This window comes from Blastomyces gilchristii (assembly GCF_000003855.2).
Source record: "Blastomyces gilchristii SLH14081 genomic scaffold supercont1.13, whole genome shotgun sequence".
Taxonomy (NCBI): Eukaryota; Fungi; Ascomycota; class Eurotiomycetes; order Onygenales; family Ajellomycetaceae; genus Blastomyces; species Blastomyces gilchristii.
In genome coordinates, this window is record NW_003101670.1 from 136,664 (window position 1) to 153,293 (window position 16,630).

A 16,630-nucleotide genomic window follows, 5' to 3' on the forward strand; every position below is an offset into this window, starting at 1 on the left:
AAGGATCATTCTTCAAGGGGGTACCATGGTATGGGTAAGTTATAGTTAGGGCGCTTATCCATTCAACTTAGTTTCTTGTTTATTATAATCTCGAAAACAGTAAGGAAATGTCTGGTTCACAGCTCCAAAAATGATACGCGGGCATACTGTAGCACAGAAAAACCGCTTTTTTTTTGTTTTTTGTATGTCACTTTGGGTCAAGTTGGAGTTGGTAAACCAATGTGGAACGCGATTTGAAACAACTCCTTTGACATTCCCAGTGATACGTGTACCTCTCTCATTTGCCACACACACATTCAAGAAAGGCTGCTCAGGTTTTGACCCAGGGGAGGGGGAACGTTGTGTACTTGCTTACGGCGCTTCATCGCCAGACAGGATGGATGGTCGATGGAGACCTCACGTTATGTTCTGAGCAATTTACAGCTAACAACGCGGGATATCTTCTTGTCAAAGGTACTTCTACAGTACCGTTTGTCTAAAGCATCACCCAGGTTGCAAAAGCTAAAAAGGAATATATCTAGTATCAAATTACAATCTCATAATATGGGTACACGTAAGAACTGGGAGGAACCATCATATAAAGTCGGCCTTGAATGAAACAAAATAACATAATGAAAGATGGCAGGAAAAAGGAAAAAAAAAAAAATGAAAAAATAGTGAGGGAAAGAAAAAACATGTCCCCTCGGTCAAGGGATGATCGTCTTGGAACATATGCAGCCCCATATGCACAAGGAGCTTGAGAAAGTGGGGGAAAAAAGGGAAAGCAAAGAAAATGAAAATGAACCGCTAGACCACAAAGATGTTCATTCAATGCGCATGCTCATGTGAATGAGCATGATGGTCAGTAAACACTCCATGTGCCGCGCACGCCCTTCTACAATCCTCCAAAATCCGCGCCTGCATAGCCACATCCCCCAGTTTCTGAATAACCTTCTTATTCCCACCGAGGAACGTAAACACAGCATACGGAATTTCAACCTCCTTGCAAAATTCCTGAACAAAACGCTGCGTCTTGCGCAGGTTATGCCGCGGGATTGTAGGGTACAGGTGGTGGATGGCCTGGAACTGGAGGCCGCCATGGAAAAAGTCAAGCCACTTGGGGCAGTCCACGTCCATTGTGGTGCGGAGCATCTTTTGAGCAAAGGATTCATGAATGCCCAGATCAGCGGTGGACATGGCGTAGTGGGATAGAGTAATTTGGACGTGCAGGGGAGCGGTGACCATGTGCGAGATGAGCACAAATAAGACCCGGCTTGTCCATGTGGGAATAGAAGCATAGACAACTCCGTAGCCAAACCAGGTCCAGAAGAAGACTTGGCCAACCAGTTCGAACCAGCGGTGCCACCAGGCAGGTCCTTTCTTGGGGCCGAGGCCCATGATGAGATACTCCCAGCTAAGGAAGTAGAGGTTGAAGCGGCCAAAGAGAAGAATTGGGTAGTACATGTAGTGTTGATACTTAACTGTGAACCGGGCCACGGCATCAAAACCCATGACTCTATCATAATAGGTGCTGCGGAGACTGTTGAAAAACCTCGTAGTTAGCGCAAAGAATGGCATAAGTTGGATATCAGGGTCGTGCTCTGGCGAGTTTGTGACAATGTGATGGACATTATGGCTGCGTTTCCACCAGCCTAAACTCAATCCCCCGATAAAATCTGCGACGATGATTCCAATCGTGGCGTCGACTTTGTAAATGTGCGTAATGCCATTATGCCCTGCATCATGGGCAGTGAAGACAAGTTGATGCCAGAAGCAGCCCAGGAAGAATGCGGAAATGCAAAAGTAGGAGCGGCGTAGGAAAAATATGAAGAGTCCGAAAAATATAGAATATCGGAGTGCTTCGACTGCGTAGGCGGAGTAGTTGCACTGGTAGAGTCCCGCGGCACGGATGCGCTTTTCCAGGGCACGGTACTTTGCGCTAATATTGGCCTGGTGAGCCGGATCCACGGGAGGGTAAGTGGTCTTGTCCAGTATGATTTCCTTCTGCGTGCAGGCGTCGACGATCGATAACCTCATTTCAGCCTCGGAGCTGAAATCTGCAGGTGGCGTGCTCGACCCAGCTGTCGACAGGTCTGTGCTAGAACCGTTTCTCCTCTCCCTCAAAACAGAATTCTCATCCGCAGAATCGAAGACTGGAGAAGGTGAGCGTGATCGTGAGCTCTCCTCACTGGATATCTCGCTCATTGTATCGGACCCGGTAACATCAGTGTCCTCCTGGTCTTTAACGTAGGTTCTAAAGCGGCCGCCTTGAATGGGAGGGAGGAAATTGGTCCATCTGCCTTCGACGCGGCCAATCTGGAATGCAGTCATGCGCTGTCTGGTTGCCTTGGAATGGAGTCTGAAGAATCGCCCCAAAGAAATAATAGTAAGCGCTGAACATTGAGTTTTGGACCTGGAAAATAAGAGGAAGACTGGCTCTTACGCGTTCACTTCGTCTGTGGCATCTCTACCTACCATGTGCCTGATAGCCAAATCACCCCCGGGATGGAACTTCAGCCAAGCATCGAGCTTAAGCACCTGGTCATCAACAACAACGATACATCGGCCATCGGCGATCATGCCCTCGATCTCCCTCCTCGACAAAACATTGGCCTTAGTCCTGGCCCCAGCCATAACTGGTGCAGAGGATCTATTCATTCAACGGAAAAATAACAGAGAAGAAATTCGGTACAGGTATATCGAATTTCCAGAGACATCGAACTTGGGAGTTTCGATGGGGTTGAAATTTGTCTAGAGATGTCGCATAGTGATGTTGAAAGAAAAAAAGATGTCAGCCAAAAAATCGAGAAAAGGGACATGATGCGATCCGGAGCACATGCAAGGGGGGGCGAATCAATAGCGGAGCCTAGAAAAGAGGACCATTGGTAACAAAGAGGGGCGAGTTTCCAATTTCTTTTATGGGGGTTAGACAGCTTCTGATTTGGCGGTCCCGGGGTGTTCCCACTGCCAACGCCAATCTGGGAGCGCCGCCATGTAACCTCCATCCATCCCAAGCACGTTCCTCCGCAAACGCCGCCCTAAGGGTCAGGTACTTCACTCTGTCCTCTACCCCCAACCACAACGAATTGAAAGTTGCAGAATGATCCTGTTAATCCACCATTTTCTGCCTTGGCAATGAATGACCCACAAAATACGTCTCAAACATAATTCCCCAAAGGGCCAGAGCTGCGACAATCCGCTCAAGCACAAGTGAATTTTGCCGTTGGAAGTTGGAACTTGGAAGTGAGGCCAGGTAGGCTGACGCGTTTGTGTAAAGGCCCTGACTAGATTACCCGCAAGCGTCCCGTCGGTTATTAGTTGGGTGTGAAAGCTTGGCACAAGACCTGCTCCGCCTATTAATGGGGGCAATTTGGAATTTGGACTCCTGTTGTGAACATAACACGGGCGCATTTTGTTAGTGAGTTGGCTTCACTGATCTCAGCAATCGCCTCCCGAACAGGCCCTTCTGTGACATCGATCACAACATCACTGAGAAAAATCGACCCTATATTTTCCAGTAGTAATGTGCAACTACTCGGGCATCTGTTCTTTCTCTTTCCAGGCATTTTCTCCGACATGGATCCCAGAGAGTGCGTAAGTGAATCGTAAGACATTATCTGGCGCTAAGGACTCAGCCCCCCCCTCTCTCTCAACTCACTCGAGGCCTGAAAGAGGATGGGAGGAAAACAGTGTCATGGCGAGTAGCGAGCAAGTAGCGCGGAGCCAGGAACGCATCATCCTTCAACATGTCACAAGGGCTGGACATGAGAGCCTTGGGGGTCCGGCGACCAGCGCGCCGAATTCTCCCCAGAGTTAGTATCATATTTATCAACAGAAGCGCTAGAATGAGTTGAGCTGGGGGTAGATGTTCCTGGTTGAAAAGCCAGTCAGTGGGTGATTATCGCAGATGGACAAGCGGGTTACTTGTAAAGAATTTTACCAACCAGACATCTCTTGGGCCATGATTTTCACGCTGGAATGTGGATTTTGTGAAAAAGGGAATGAGGGGCGGTAATATCTTCTTGCAAACCAGCGCCTCTCCTTTACAAGTAGAGTAGGCCGCTCGCTGCAACCTGATTTCATGGCCTGGGCTGAACTGAACTGCGGCACGTCTGTTAATTATTATTAGAGATGCATGCTGCGCTCCCACGCTCGCTAACTAACCTCCTCGAAATTGCGCTCTGCTGGCTACCTTGGCCATGTCAGTATTCGCCAGGGCAGAAATGTGACGGTATGAGATGAGGCAGCATGTTTCGCGGTGGGATGTGCCATCTGCTTGACTCTGCGCTTTATGGTCTCGCCCAAAGTTGAAAAAACAGGCAAGTCTGCTGAGCACTCTTGAGAAATGCGAGCTGGCAGCCTGTGATATAAGTACTTTCCAGCTTCTTGGGCTCTGATGAATTACCAAGTTCCGGGACTTCCGGTTTGTTCGTGGAATTAGTAATTGTTCCTGGGTTTTGTGCCGCCAGTCCGCCTTGGAGAGCACAGCAGACCCACCAGACAAAGACAAAACAGGACGCGCTCTCTCTACATCATATAATCTCGCGAAATGGGATAAAACAATTGTACCAGAATATAAAACCTAGCAGCAGAAACTATTTAATAATATTAAATATTATATATACGCGTAGTGTACGGTTCGAAATATGATTAATCTATTCATTTGAGTGTGCGTGGAAAAGATTAAAAAAAAAAAAAAAAAAAGCTTGAGCCCTGTCATCCGTGTGGCAAACAGACAGAAATTACTCCGTACCTTGTGTGCCAAAGCTCCAAGCACTGAACCCCGCTGTCTGACGGGGTGCTAAATAAAAATAAGCATTACTCACAAAAGGGCATCCATGACATCCATGGATCACAGAGTCTCCTTCCTGCAGGCCAAGTGCCGCTGCCTCACATTGCCTCACATATCTAGATAGGATTGCTAGGGTATATAAATATACTCACAAAGAGATTATCTTACAATAATTCCATAAATTCTACAATCTACCTCCGTGCTTCTTTGTACCATTGTTGCGTACGTGTTAATAGAAATTGTTACGCTGTAAAGCATCTTACGTATGTTTGCACGAAGAGAAATTGCTAATCGTAAACCTACAAAGGCGTCCGCCCAAGCCTACGATGAGAGATAGACTCACGTCAAGGGACCAAGCCAGCAGCAAGCAGCTCAAGAGCCATTCAGTGTTGCATCCTGCATTTTCTGCACTCCTGGCAGGCCCCATCTTTGCATCCACTCACATCCCATCACTTCCTCAATTGTGGCCCTTTTGCTAGGCTCCAGAACCAACATCAACTTTCATCATGTCACAGAATGCATTCTCTGCCTCTGCTGAAAAGGTATCAAACCTCTTTCTCTCCTGTGGGTGTGCTGTATATGTTCAGTCAACTGCTGGATTCAGTCCCTGACCTCTTTTGCTTCATGAATATTGATTCTACCATCATTCAGGATTAAACACTGATGAGTGCCATTTGGCCCAGAGACTGTGAAGGAATCAAGCAGCTTTTGTATGTACATGTACAACAGCCTTTCCAGGGAGCCTGGATTGAGCACTAACTAGCTGTGAAAGAATCTACATCTTCTGAGTTCACTCAGCTGATGTTGCAGCAGAGATCTAGAGGGCAATAAGACAATTTTGCCTTCTATCCCCTGCCAGCCAGGCTGTGGCACTCAACTTCTTCCACAAATTTGCATTTAACTCTGCTGGGTTCCATGTGTGTTGCCATACTTCTGTGTGAGGGCAAAAGAGAGAGCTGTGTCTGGCTGCAGGATGGTCCAGTTACCCATGATCTTAAGCTGCGAAATTGGAGAAAGGCATTGGTGGTTCAATTGGCCATGACTCTACGGAGTACCCAGGTGAGAAAGACATGTGAGTTATAGGATGGGAGAGTTGATGCTGTGTGGGTGGTTTACCAGGTATGTAACTCATTGAGCACAGCCAATCTGATTACTGGCAATCAGACACTCATTCAGCTTGAGTGTTAGCACATATATATACGGAGTATACTCTGTATACAATATTAACCAGAGAGTCCATCTTGTTTATAGTTGTTAACTCACCTGTTCATTCATCTGCAATCCAGCCCACTATGCCTCTCCTCTGGAGAGATTATTGACAGGGTTTCCTAGCTCGAAGATCCAAAATCCAGGGCGGATTTTTTTATTTTTTATTTTTATTTTAAAGAAATGTGTCTCAGGATCGGTCTTGTTCTACTTCTGCTATTATACTCCTGCTCACCTTGCGAAATATATAAAAGATGTATGGTTTGTTGATCTCCTCTAGCAAGCTGCTAGCTAACCAACAGGTCTAAGTACATGTACATTCATAGCAGATCTTTGTCCCTCTTTCTGTATATCCGTGTCTAGGACGGGGAATTCCAGGTAGAGGTGCAAAGTGCTACGACGACGGGGGGTTGGATTGGACACCCTTCAATCCGGATATCAGGCCCTTGGTTGTGGAAATGAAGATTATCCATTTTAAACAAGATTGAACTTGATCGCGGGATTTGGAGGTCTGGAGGTCGGGTCCCGACGCGTTGCGGTAAGGATCATGGAAAATGAGTGGTTTGATCTCGACAGGATTCCTGGTTTTCTTCGCGGATATTTGGGGGAATTTGAGTGACTATTATGGTGGTTTGAGTTCCGCATTGGTTATTATATAACTCCGTTAGTTAAGCCGGCTAGGCTCCAGGCGTGGTTGTGGAGGACAAGAACACTGGGACACGATGCAAGATCAACAGCAAGCAGGGCAGGGCATCATTCAGTGGCCATGGTTGGAGCTTAGGAAATACCAAAAGCTGCGAGCGAGTATAGTCAGGAACAGAAGTTAGATCGTCACCATGGAACAATAATGATGATACACAGGGTTTTTCGTAGCAACGTATCCGAACTTCCACGTAACCCACCTCGCTGTGACCTTCGTCCATTCCAGTTGTCCCGTGTGTTTTCGCAATCGTCATCCATTGATATCGTAGCTGGAGATCTCGATGTTGCAGACAGATATGGTCCATTTAATTGGCGTGAGAATCCCCCTGTGGAACTCCGTGGTGGCCAAGGATTGTGCATAGTAGTGTAGTGTACTCCGTAACTAGCGTAGTGTAGTGTGTCTCTCCGTCTCCGAGTAAGTCGGCTTCAATATTTATACATAATAGTATGCTTCCTTACCTACAACCTTCGACCTTAACAGCCCCCTTATTTAATAATTAGTTAATAATGTTCACAGTTGCACCCGCCGTCGATCCCCCTGGCCAGTTCCGCTTTTACCTCCCCCGTTATTAGCTATTATTATTCTTCTTCTTCTTTCATTCGTTAACATAAATAATAATATTATTATTGACCCGTGATCTCTCTCCGTAGGTTTCCCCTGGATTTCGGGAACATTGCTCAACTCCGTCCCAGGCTCTCAAATCGACCCCGTAACCAAGTCTACCCCATGTAATCCTCTCATCAAGCTCGTTCTCCGTCTGTTCTGTTCTGTTTGTCCTTGTCCGCTTCATCCCTCTCATTGTTGTTCCCCGCCCTTTGCCCAGGCTCACGCTCTGCTTGGTCGCCACATCCGTTTGTTTCACCTGTCAGGAAGCCCCCCGTTGATTCGTCCCAGCTGGTCAAGGGCTTTCTCCTAACATCACCAATCGATCTACTCCGCAGCTTTGTGAGTGATAAGTTAGCTGACTGCGTAAATATTATTAGTTTCGCCATTGCTGGGCGTATCCACCTCGTCATCGTCTAACTTGCCGTCTGTGTCCACTGCGTTCCCTCACACTCGTCCCTGATCATCATTCCATCGTCCGACATTCGACCAAACTGACGACAAAACAACAACGGGCGGTTAGGGGTTTCGAGCAAACAGAGGATACTTCGCGCGACCACCAACCATCCTCTGTTAGATCGGCCGTTTTTATTGTCGAATAAGAAGAAAGAAAATAAAGAAACCAAGAAAGGAGGAGCTGCTATCCAGGCCTGTTCCTGTTCCTGTTCCTGTCTTTGAACTGCTGGCTGTTGGTTTGTTCATAGGTTCACAGGATCCCCCTGCCTGCCGGTAGACTCTTTTTTGCCTGAAACCTGCTCCCAGCTGCTTGCCCCAGCTGCTGCTGCTGCTGCTGCTGCTGTGACTTCATCGTCCTTGCCCTTAATATTCGTAATACCACACTGTCACTCTCACCATGTCTCTTGCCCCGATATCTGTGCCAGGTGTGTGTGAATGTTCCCTTCATTTTTTATCCTTCATTGTTCAGCCATTTTCCCCCAATAACAATCAATCAACACAACCCACAAACCCAACACTATTATCATCTTCATCAACTCTTAATACCATAACCATATCCATCAAGCATTCTACTTCCTCTACTACTACATCCGCTTTATTGCAAGTCTTGGCCATTAGCGGTTTCAGACTTCCTGGCAGCTACCCTGCTGGACCCATCCGCCGCAATTTGAACTCCCAAGCCTGTCAGCCTATCCATCCAAGATCTTGCTAACCTCGTTTCACCATTCTCCTTCCTAGACCGGCAACCCTCGCCGCGATTGACTGTCAATTTGGGATCCAACAACCCTTTTAGAAACCGTGCTTCATCGCCTTCAATCGCTTCCCCCACAACTTCTATTCCGAGACAACGCCCAGTGTCAAGAAACCCGTTCCTGGACGACTCAGAATCTTTCACTCCGCTCCCCGATCCAAATCGAAATATGTCACCGGAAAGGCTTTCAACAGTGGATCCGCCGTTGACTGGACACGCTGCAGAACTATTTGTATGCCCCCTGAGCCACTTCTAAAAAATTAAAAGCGAAGCAGCAAGTACTGCCAACTCAGCTTTGTGACGTTTTATATTCTAATACAAGACCTATTTTGTTTTCAGGAAAACCTCTCTCTTGACACGCCAGTCGATAAGCCCTCGAGTTCGAAAGGAAGACGACCAGCTCTACCACGACCGGAAAACGTTCCCCCATCTAGACCCTCTCTCTCTGACGATAAGGCCTCCTCTCGCCGCCCCGCTCGACGACCATCCAAGGAAGAATCACAGTCACGCAGCAAAGGACACGGTCGGCCGCCAATTGGAGACATCTTCGCAGATCCTAAGGAACCCTCAAAATCCCGCAACCAGCGTCGACCCCGTCGCAACTCAGACTCTTCCCTCATGGATATCCCTTCAAGACCAATCGACCCTGAGGCAGAAAGACGGAGACGAGAACGGAGACAACGAGAGCGTGATGCCAAACCCAAGGACGGCAAATCTCGCAGCAAGCGATCAAATGGACATAGACTTGATATTATTGATAAATTGGATGTTAGCAGCATATATGGTACTGGCCGTAAGAATTAATTGTTCTCTTATAAATATTTTTTATCTCATGTTCAAAACGTCCACTAATGTTCCCTGTTTCTTAGTCTTCCACCATGATGGACCTTTCGATGCATGTAACCCTCACCGCAATCGTAAAGGGTCACGAGCCGCTCCGATGCAAGCTTTCGCAAAGGATTCGAGAAACATGGCGCTGGGCGGAGCGGGACCTAATAACACCAATATCGATCTCAATCTCTTCCATGGACGAGGAGAAGAGGGGTATGCGGATTATGCAAGCAGTGGTTTGACTAGCAGCAAGATAAACCAAAGCGCAGCATTTGATCCAACAGCCAAACTTGAACCAATCCATGGAGCTGAAAGTATGGGCTTGGGAACCAGTACATTCCTTGAAGGCGCTCCCGCCAGCCGTGCTGCCATACAGCGGCGTGAGAGTGAGAATGAAGCTCACAACTTACAGAATGGAGGATTGCAGCGCAAAAAGAGTCTTGCACAGAAAATCCGCGGAATTAACAATAGAGTCCCCCGTGTTACCTCACCGCCAGATTCTGCTATTGATTCCAACAACTATTTCACTCAGGCAAGCCCTCCCCGAGCTTCAGGCTCTAGGCGACCTAACGATAAAAACCCATTCTTCCAACAACAGGATTATGATGATGCATACGATAAAAAAGGCGCCAAGATCCAGCTTTCCGATGACGGCATGACAGATAACCTCCTCCCCCACACTAGACAACGATCAACTAGTAGCCCAAAGGCCATTCCGGGCGAAACAAGAATTACAGAAGGACGCAGCTCCAGTATCGGCGGCGGCGAAGACGCCAAGACTCACGCACACACAGCTAGTGGTAGTGGTGGTTTCATCAACCGGGTCAAAAGCTTGAGAAGGCCACCACAGCCTAAGAGAAGGGGCACGACGACAGCGGCCGGGTCTTCGCCTTGAGAACGTGGTTGTACGTCGAGAATGGCTATAGCGGAACACATGTGAGATGCATCGATTGTTTATTAGAATCATGATTCTTCATTTCCTTTCGGGCCTACAATTGTTTTTTACTCTCTTTCTCTCTCCCTTTCCTCACCCAAATCATTTATGAGGCTTCTCTCTGCTGGCACCTTTGTTTCCATTTTTGTATTTTGTATTCTTCTCTTTGATACGTTCTATCATGCCCCTCTTTATCTTCTCTTGTTTAGTATGCCCCGCTCTTTATTTTTATTTTTGTTCCTTCATTTTTGTGTTCAATTCTTGATATTACAGGCAGGCAGGCAAGAAAGATTAGTTTAGTTTAGTTCTAGGAGTTGTGTTTTCTAGCTCTCACACTCTCTTTATATTCTCTCTCTCATCAGCTTTCTTACACTTACACTATGCAAGGAGACATTACCTTGTTTTTGTCTCTTTGCATCTTCTTTCTTCAGTTCTTGTGTGTGTGTGTGCATACATGCAGCAACCAGCTTGGATTTTATTAGATTGAGTAGTTTAGTGCTGTGCTGCTGGCAGCTTGTTTGTTTGTCATTGCCTTCTTCATTTTTATCATTTATCATTTTTCATTTTCATTGATATGTTCATACCTCTCTAGTTGCGAAAAATGATAATTTATTTATTTAGAAACGCGGGACCTACTACAATGCCTATCTAGCTCCCCGTGTTCGACCGGACACAGGGCTCCCCTTATATGAATAGGGCTACACGATAGAGGGGAAGGGACGAAAAGAAAGACCCATCCACCCAACCCCGTGGGCTTGGAAGCCCGGTGTAAACTGCCCCAGGCTTTCTGCAGATATATATATATATAGCATATAGCATTCTGGACGCAGCAAGCTCCGCCTGGCCCCTCCCTCTACTTATTTATGGCCTGTATGGGGCACATGTCACTGTACCCCCTGGCGTTATCATACCCATTTGCATAGTCGTCATAATCGTCGCCGCCCCCTGATTCGTTTTCATCGATCGGCGATTGGCTCCATGAGGACTTGAGCTGGGCATTTGAAAAAAAAAAAAAAAAAAAAAAAAAAAAAAAAAAAAAAAAAAAAAAGAATGCTCTTGGTAGAATGCATCCTTGCACTAGGCGGGGCGGCGTTGGTTGGGTAGGCAGACATGAGAAGGTCTGGTTTGCGCGGGAAATAAAAATTTTCTCGTTGCGCGGTCGTTGCGCTGGGCACCTTTGTCACTGGCGTTGTCTAGGTAGGTAGATAGACATTCATCCATCTCGTTGCGCTCTAATTGCGCCCTTCGTCTGTCTGGTGGCTATAGTAAGGTATCCTTGTCAGGGCTATAATTTTATGTTCGTTGCGCTCTCGTTGCGCTCTCGTTGCGCGCTCCCCGAGGGCGATGCACTCCTTACTCCTATCCCCCTTTATTCAGGCTGGTAACTACCAAATCATGAGAGACCATGTCGATGATTTGGAAAAAAAAAAAAAAAAAAAAAAAAAAAAAAAAAAAAAAAAAAAAAAAAAAACTATATATAATCAGGATGAGGACTATAGTTTGTCGTAGGCTATTATTATTATATCCATTCTTTCCTTCGAAGGTTTGGCTATTGGGAGAGATTTTCTTTTCTAGGTCGGTCAGCAAAGTTTTACAAAAAGAGGCTTCTTTTCGCTTTTTGGATAGCTCTCCCTATTTCTGTGGTCTGATAGCAGCATCTAGTTACTACTATTTTCTAAATGTATCTAGCACCGTTGAAAATTGCAGCATTTCTGCTGTTGCATAGATATGCGGCTGCAGCAGATGGTGCGACTGCTGGGAATGAAGCAGCGACAGGTTTCCCTCCTGTAAGTCACCCGTCAATTCTTATCGCTCGCATACCCTTCCGTGATCACAATTACTGTACATATATGCATATCCCCATCTTGTCTTCAAGAATGAAAAAGAACTAATTCAGGACAGTGCGATGCGCTTATCCGGGCAGGTCTGGGCAGCCGACTGCTTTTGGCCACAGACGCGGAATACGAACCACGTATTGCAAGCTGGTGGTCTCTAGACACCCGACAGCGGCCCTGGTGCCTCGTGCAGCCGCGTGATGCGGCGGAAGTATCCACAATCATGACCGCCTTGCTCGGGGCCGGGGCTGGAGATGGTGCTGGAGACTGGCATGTTGCCGTCCGTGCAGGGGGACACGGCCCCAGGCACTCGAACAATATTGATAACGGAGTGACTATCGACTTGGGGATGCTGAACCAGGCCACCTACGACAAACGAACAAATCTTGCCAGCATTGGTCCTGGCGGTAGATGGAAGGATGTCTTGGCTGAACTGCTCAAGTATGGGGTGGTAGTGCCTAGCGGCCGTGATGGGGACGTTGGCGTGGGCGGGTTTCTGTTGGGAGGGGGCTCGTCGTACTATATGGGCCGTGAAGCGTTTGCCTGTGACTCTGTCAGGAACTTCGAGGTTGTTTTGACCAATGGCACCATCGTAAACGCGAACAGGGAGGAGAATGTCGATTTATGGCGAGCGCTGAAGGGCGGCGGGAGTAACTTCGGGATCGTCACCCGCTTTGATATGGAGGCTTTACCCGCGAAGGACATTGCGTATGGAACCCGCTTCATGAGCGTGGAGTACTCCTCAGAGCTGGTGGATGCGATTGTTCACTTCACCGACCATTATGAAGAATTCGATACGGACGCACTAGTTGCGTTTCTCATGCATAATACGTCAGCTCTCCCAATGGATGTCGTGGCCGCTGCGATACATGTCAACACTGAGGGAATTCACAACAGTACAGGCTTCAAAAAGCTGAACCAGATTCCGTCCCTTATTCCTGATGAGACGAGATCTCTAAGTCTCGCAGACGCTGCTGAAGACTCACAGCTCTCCTCCGGAACATGGTCTGTCACTCGCTTCCATTATAAAAAATTCAGGACAATTGCTAACACTAGGCCCCCTCTTGCTATCTATAGGAATTTTGGCGCAACGTTGACGTTTAAGAATGATAAACGAATCTTAGCCCACGCCGTGAAGCTAAATGAGAAATATGTCAAAGACATGAATCACGCCATTGGGCCAGACAATTTCGTGTCGCTGGTTTTCTTCCAGCCCGAGCCTTCGTTCTTCGGCGATATCAGTAAGCAAAGGGGTGGTAACATGCTCGGGGTCGATTCTCAAGAACACAACGCCGTCCTTTGGACCGGCGGTGTGGCGGTGAAAAGTGACAAGCAGGCGCTTGCCATCGCACGAACCCGGATGAGTGCCATGGTTGCGGAGCTCAAAGAGTTTTCGATTTCGCTGTGTGGGGATAACAGACTGATCTACATGAACTATGCAGACCCGTCGCAGGATCCTCTTGGGAGCTATGGCAAGGAGAACGTGGATCATATAAGGCGTGTGGCTGCGAAGTATGACCCCCTTGGTGTGTTCCAGAGAAGATTCCCAGGAGGGTTTAAGATATCCCGCGTGGACTTGTAATGGAAAGGGGAGCCGCTCTGTTTCGTCCCCCCCCCCCCCCCTCCTTCTTTTCGTTTATCATATGTTTCATTCGACGTTGGAGTTTTGTCTCTGGACTGCAGGTGTTTCTGGATGAGACACAACATTCGTTCCACTTTGCCAATGGTAATTTTGATTTGTAATTTAGCCTAGAGCAGACCTGATATTACGTTGCCAGACAGTAACGCCGAGACGGCGGTTATCATCCGACCAGTTCTGCTCCATGGCGGTTCTGGCATGCTATGTCCGATAGGTTGGATTTTGCTCTCATTCAATTCTATCACCAAATGATGTATTTGTCGATTCAAACTCCAGAAGAGAGCTCTGGATAAAGGACCAGTCAAATTGTCCTTGTAAAGTTCCAAAATTTTCAAATCCTCCTACCTCAGGCCATACGTCCCATCCGCCAGAGGGAACTTCGACGTCCAATCCACTAAGATCCGTAGGCACTTCGAGCATGCTGGGTTTCTCCGTTCCACTTGTTTCCTTTGAAACTCTTATCTTCAAATTTTCCATAACCTCACAAAGTCCATGGATGATTTTGCTGCTCGCAGCATATACACAGCCACCTGCAAAGGCAACGTCAATCGAGTTCCAGTCAGAGACCACCATGGACTCGATACGGCGTGCACATTTTTCAAACAACCCGAGCTGTCTCTCAAAATCCTTATGCAGCCTGCCAAAGCTCTTGAATTGAATGACGTTATTTTCCACTATATTTTTGCAGAGGAAGACGATCTCGAGGACGAGCTGTCGTGGTGGAGGGCGGAAGGCTACTCTATTCAGTGCCAACTTTTCTGCACATTCGATGAACATTTCCAAGATGGCTCCCAGTTTTTCCGGGTAGGGTCCACCAAAACGGCCCATAAATGCTGAGAGGGTCAGGACTTTCTCACTTGATATATTTTTACATGTGTCGATGAGCTGAGCACCGAGTTGGGCGGCTTCGTGACAATTGATTTCGGGATCAGTTCCGACTCTACCACTTTCTTGAAGCCTCGCTCGCAGCACGGTGGCGTAAAACAGTCCGGCGCCATAGATAGCAGTGTAAACGGAGTGAAATCGAATTTCAAGTAGGGAGCGGACGACCAATAGCTCGTTCTGGTTCCCGGGGCTGGACAAGCGTGCAAGCAAACAATCGGTGTGCTCTACTTGTTCTAGGCACTTCCTTTCGCAGTCTTCTGTAATGATAGAGAGGCTCTCTAGACTGCTCCAGCTTTGTTTCATATCTACCAGAGCTTCCAGCATGATATTGGTTGCCACCGTGTTTTGGATATGGTATATGATCCTTGGTGGGTATGAGTGATGTTTCAATACGTTTTGGTAAACTTCCATATGAGGCTTGATACAGCTGACCACTTTCCTCATAAACCGGAGCGGTTTTGTAATGAAGCCATCTAGCAGGGCATCATAACAGAATACCTGCAATCCTTGCAGGACGTCTGTAAGACAAAACTCTGAGCCGAAAAATTCCACAGCTTTCAGTTCGCCTGGATTTAAAGTGGCTTGTGTGGGCAACAATTCCAGTTTCTCTGCAATCCTGTATGCAATATTCACGTACAGTCCGGATTTTACTGCTTTATGTGCGACATTCGGAGAGCTAACTATAGCCGCGGGCCTGTAGTCAGACAGTAAAAGGCTGACCACAACCGAATCACGGTGAGTGGGTGGAGAGAAGATAAATTCTTGCCCGTAGCTTGACACAGTGAGCTGGATACTCCGCTTTAGGTGGTGATGTTTCTGCCCGAACGGAGTCTCTGGTGACTCGAAAGCAATCAAACAGAGCAATGCGAAGAGTAGATTCGTCGCACAATTAGAAGATGCACACTCATCTGAACTTAATCGATTCCGTATGCTCACCAGTGTTGGTGTTTGTGGGAGAAAGAATCGATGCCAAACCAAACTATTCCTGCCCTGGTTAGAAAGTGTTGCAAGTAAGGACTGGAGGAGTGGTGGACTTGAAATAGTAGATAGCTCACCAAGCATCAAGTGATGAGGCCATATCGTGACTTATGAGATCTAGGAGGCGCCGGGCGTCCCGGGGCGAGGTCGAATGGGGAATGGCTGAGCCGAATATTTTGTCGTTAGCCAATACTGAAGAGAGGAAACAATCAGGCTCAATCATCGATTGGAAAATCTCTTGTTTGCTACTCATAGTAACATGTAATTCGGATGGACTAAACCCGCAATCATTCTGCATGATTAAGATGTCGTCCGCTATATCCTCTGAGTAGAGATACCCTTTAACCTCTAGGTTGGAAGGGGTACTTGTAGTGCCCGTAACACGTACAGCCCCATCAGACTCAACTTCAGCCTCTGTGTGGAGGGCTGAACCATAGCGAGAAGAATGAGAATCTGTGCGCGGAATACGCTTTGCTGCCGGGCGTCCGAGAGAGGTTCGCTCGACGATGCACTCCAAATTAAGATTGCAGCATCGTTCGCAGGATTTTCCTGCGGCTTGCGGAATAGCTGAAGGTGTTATCTCACTTGGGTTTGGTAGTATGCATTTTATTTTTCTTGACCTGCAACCACGACAGATCAAGCGAGAGTATTTGCCTCTCGGACGTCGTTCTCCCCGTTGGTCCTGCATACGGGAAAATTACTCTTGCTTTCCCCAGCGTCACGCCTGGGAGACCTCGCAATTGGATCCAAATGGCGGTAGGTTGGGACAGGCTGGCCAGGAAGATATCAGTGCAAGGAGGAATAGGGAGTTAACAAAAAGTCTGAAGTAAGTAGATTGCCGGAATAACAGTGTCAGAACTCATGAATAGCCCATGTTTGATTTCCCCGTCGCTACAATTTGCCGTGTAGGTGTTGTATATATGAAGTTGACAAGATCTTTCGGGGAAACAGGAGGCTGGTGGGTTAGTTAGGGCTTTTCGGAGCACGTGGATGAGCAGACCGATATTTTTGATTAGGCTCCTTTTTCTCTTCACTTTG

The 16,630-nt window shown here is 47.4% G+C and overlaps 5 protein-coding genes across 10 annotated transcripts; 2 read left to right on the forward strand and 3 right to left on the reverse strand.

Annotated features, from left to right (window-relative positions):
• Window positions 1-10: 10 nt before the first annotated feature.
• BDBG_06225 (fatty acid desaturase) lies at window positions 11-4,576 on the reverse strand. The gene is made up of 3 exons (XM_031722516.1): window positions 3,924-4,576; window positions 2,423-3,850; window positions 11-2,338 (listed from the first exon to the last, which is right to left on the reverse strand). Exons 2-3 carry the CDS (start codon window positions 2,635-2,637, stop codon window positions 808-810), a joined length of 1,746 nt encoding a protein of 581 aa, XP_031579306.1. The 5' UTR covers window positions 2,638-3,850; window positions 3,924-4,576; the 3' UTR covers window positions 11-807.
• Window positions 4,577-6,159: 1,583 nt separating this feature from the next.
• On the forward strand, window positions 6,160-11,693 carry BDBG_06227. Of its 5 annotated transcripts, none has more exons than XM_031722517.1 (6): window positions 6,160-6,233; window positions 6,287-7,544; window positions 7,664-8,164; window positions 8,478-8,722; window positions 8,830-9,283; window positions 9,360-11,693. In XM_031722517.1, exons 3-6 carry the CDS (start codon window positions 8,137-8,139, stop codon window positions 10,214-10,216), a joined length of 1,584 nt encoding a protein of 527 aa, XP_031579308.1. In that variant the 5' UTR covers window positions 6,160-6,233; window positions 6,287-7,544; window positions 7,664-8,136; the 3' UTR covers window positions 10,217-11,693. The 5 variants fall into 5 exon arrangements, with proteins under 5 accessions (XP_031579308.1, XP_031579310.1, XP_031579309.1 ...); XM_031722519.1 differs by lacking the exon at window positions 6,160-6,233 and having other exon boundaries at window positions 6,899-7,326; window positions 7,664-7,709; window positions 7,824-8,164; window positions 8,830-9,274; window positions 9,360-10,991; XM_031722518.1 differs by lacking the exon at window positions 6,160-6,233 and having other exon boundaries at window positions 6,899-7,408; window positions 9,360-10,991.
• BDBG_17352 (uncharacterized protein) lies at window positions 7,421-7,712 on the reverse strand (the record flags this gene model as incomplete). Its single annotated transcript, XM_031725094.1, has 1 exon — window positions 7,421-7,712. The coding sequence occupies exon 1, from the start codon at window positions 7,694-7,696 to the stop codon at window positions 7,421-7,423; it is 276 nt and encodes a 91-aa protein (XP_031579307.1). The 5' UTR covers window positions 7,697-7,712.
• Window positions 11,676-16,511, reverse strand: BDBG_06229. 2 transcript variants are annotated; one of them, XM_031722523.1, is made up of 3 exons: window positions 16,178-16,508; window positions 15,670-15,754; window positions 11,744-15,593 (listed from the first exon to the last, which is right to left on the reverse strand). In XM_031722523.1, exons 1-3 carry the CDS (start codon window positions 16,278-16,280, stop codon window positions 13,958-13,960), a joined length of 1,824 nt encoding a protein of 607 aa, XP_031579313.1. In that variant the 5' UTR covers window positions 16,281-16,508; the 3' UTR covers window positions 11,744-13,957. The 2 variants fall into 2 exon arrangements, with proteins under 2 accessions (XP_031579314.1, XP_031579313.1); XM_031722522.1 differs by having other exon boundaries at window positions 11,676-15,593; window positions 15,670-16,511.
• On the forward strand, window positions 11,935-13,898 carry BDBG_06228 (FAD binding domain-containing protein; the record flags this gene model as incomplete). The annotated part of the gene is made up of 3 exons (XM_031722521.1): window positions 11,935-12,042; window positions 12,158-13,095; window positions 13,168-13,898. 3 exons carry the CDS (start codon window positions 11,935-11,937, stop codon window positions 13,670-13,672), a joined length of 1,551 nt encoding a protein of 516 aa, XP_031579312.1. The 3' UTR covers window positions 13,673-13,898.
• Window positions 16,512-16,630: the final 119 nt, after the last annotated feature.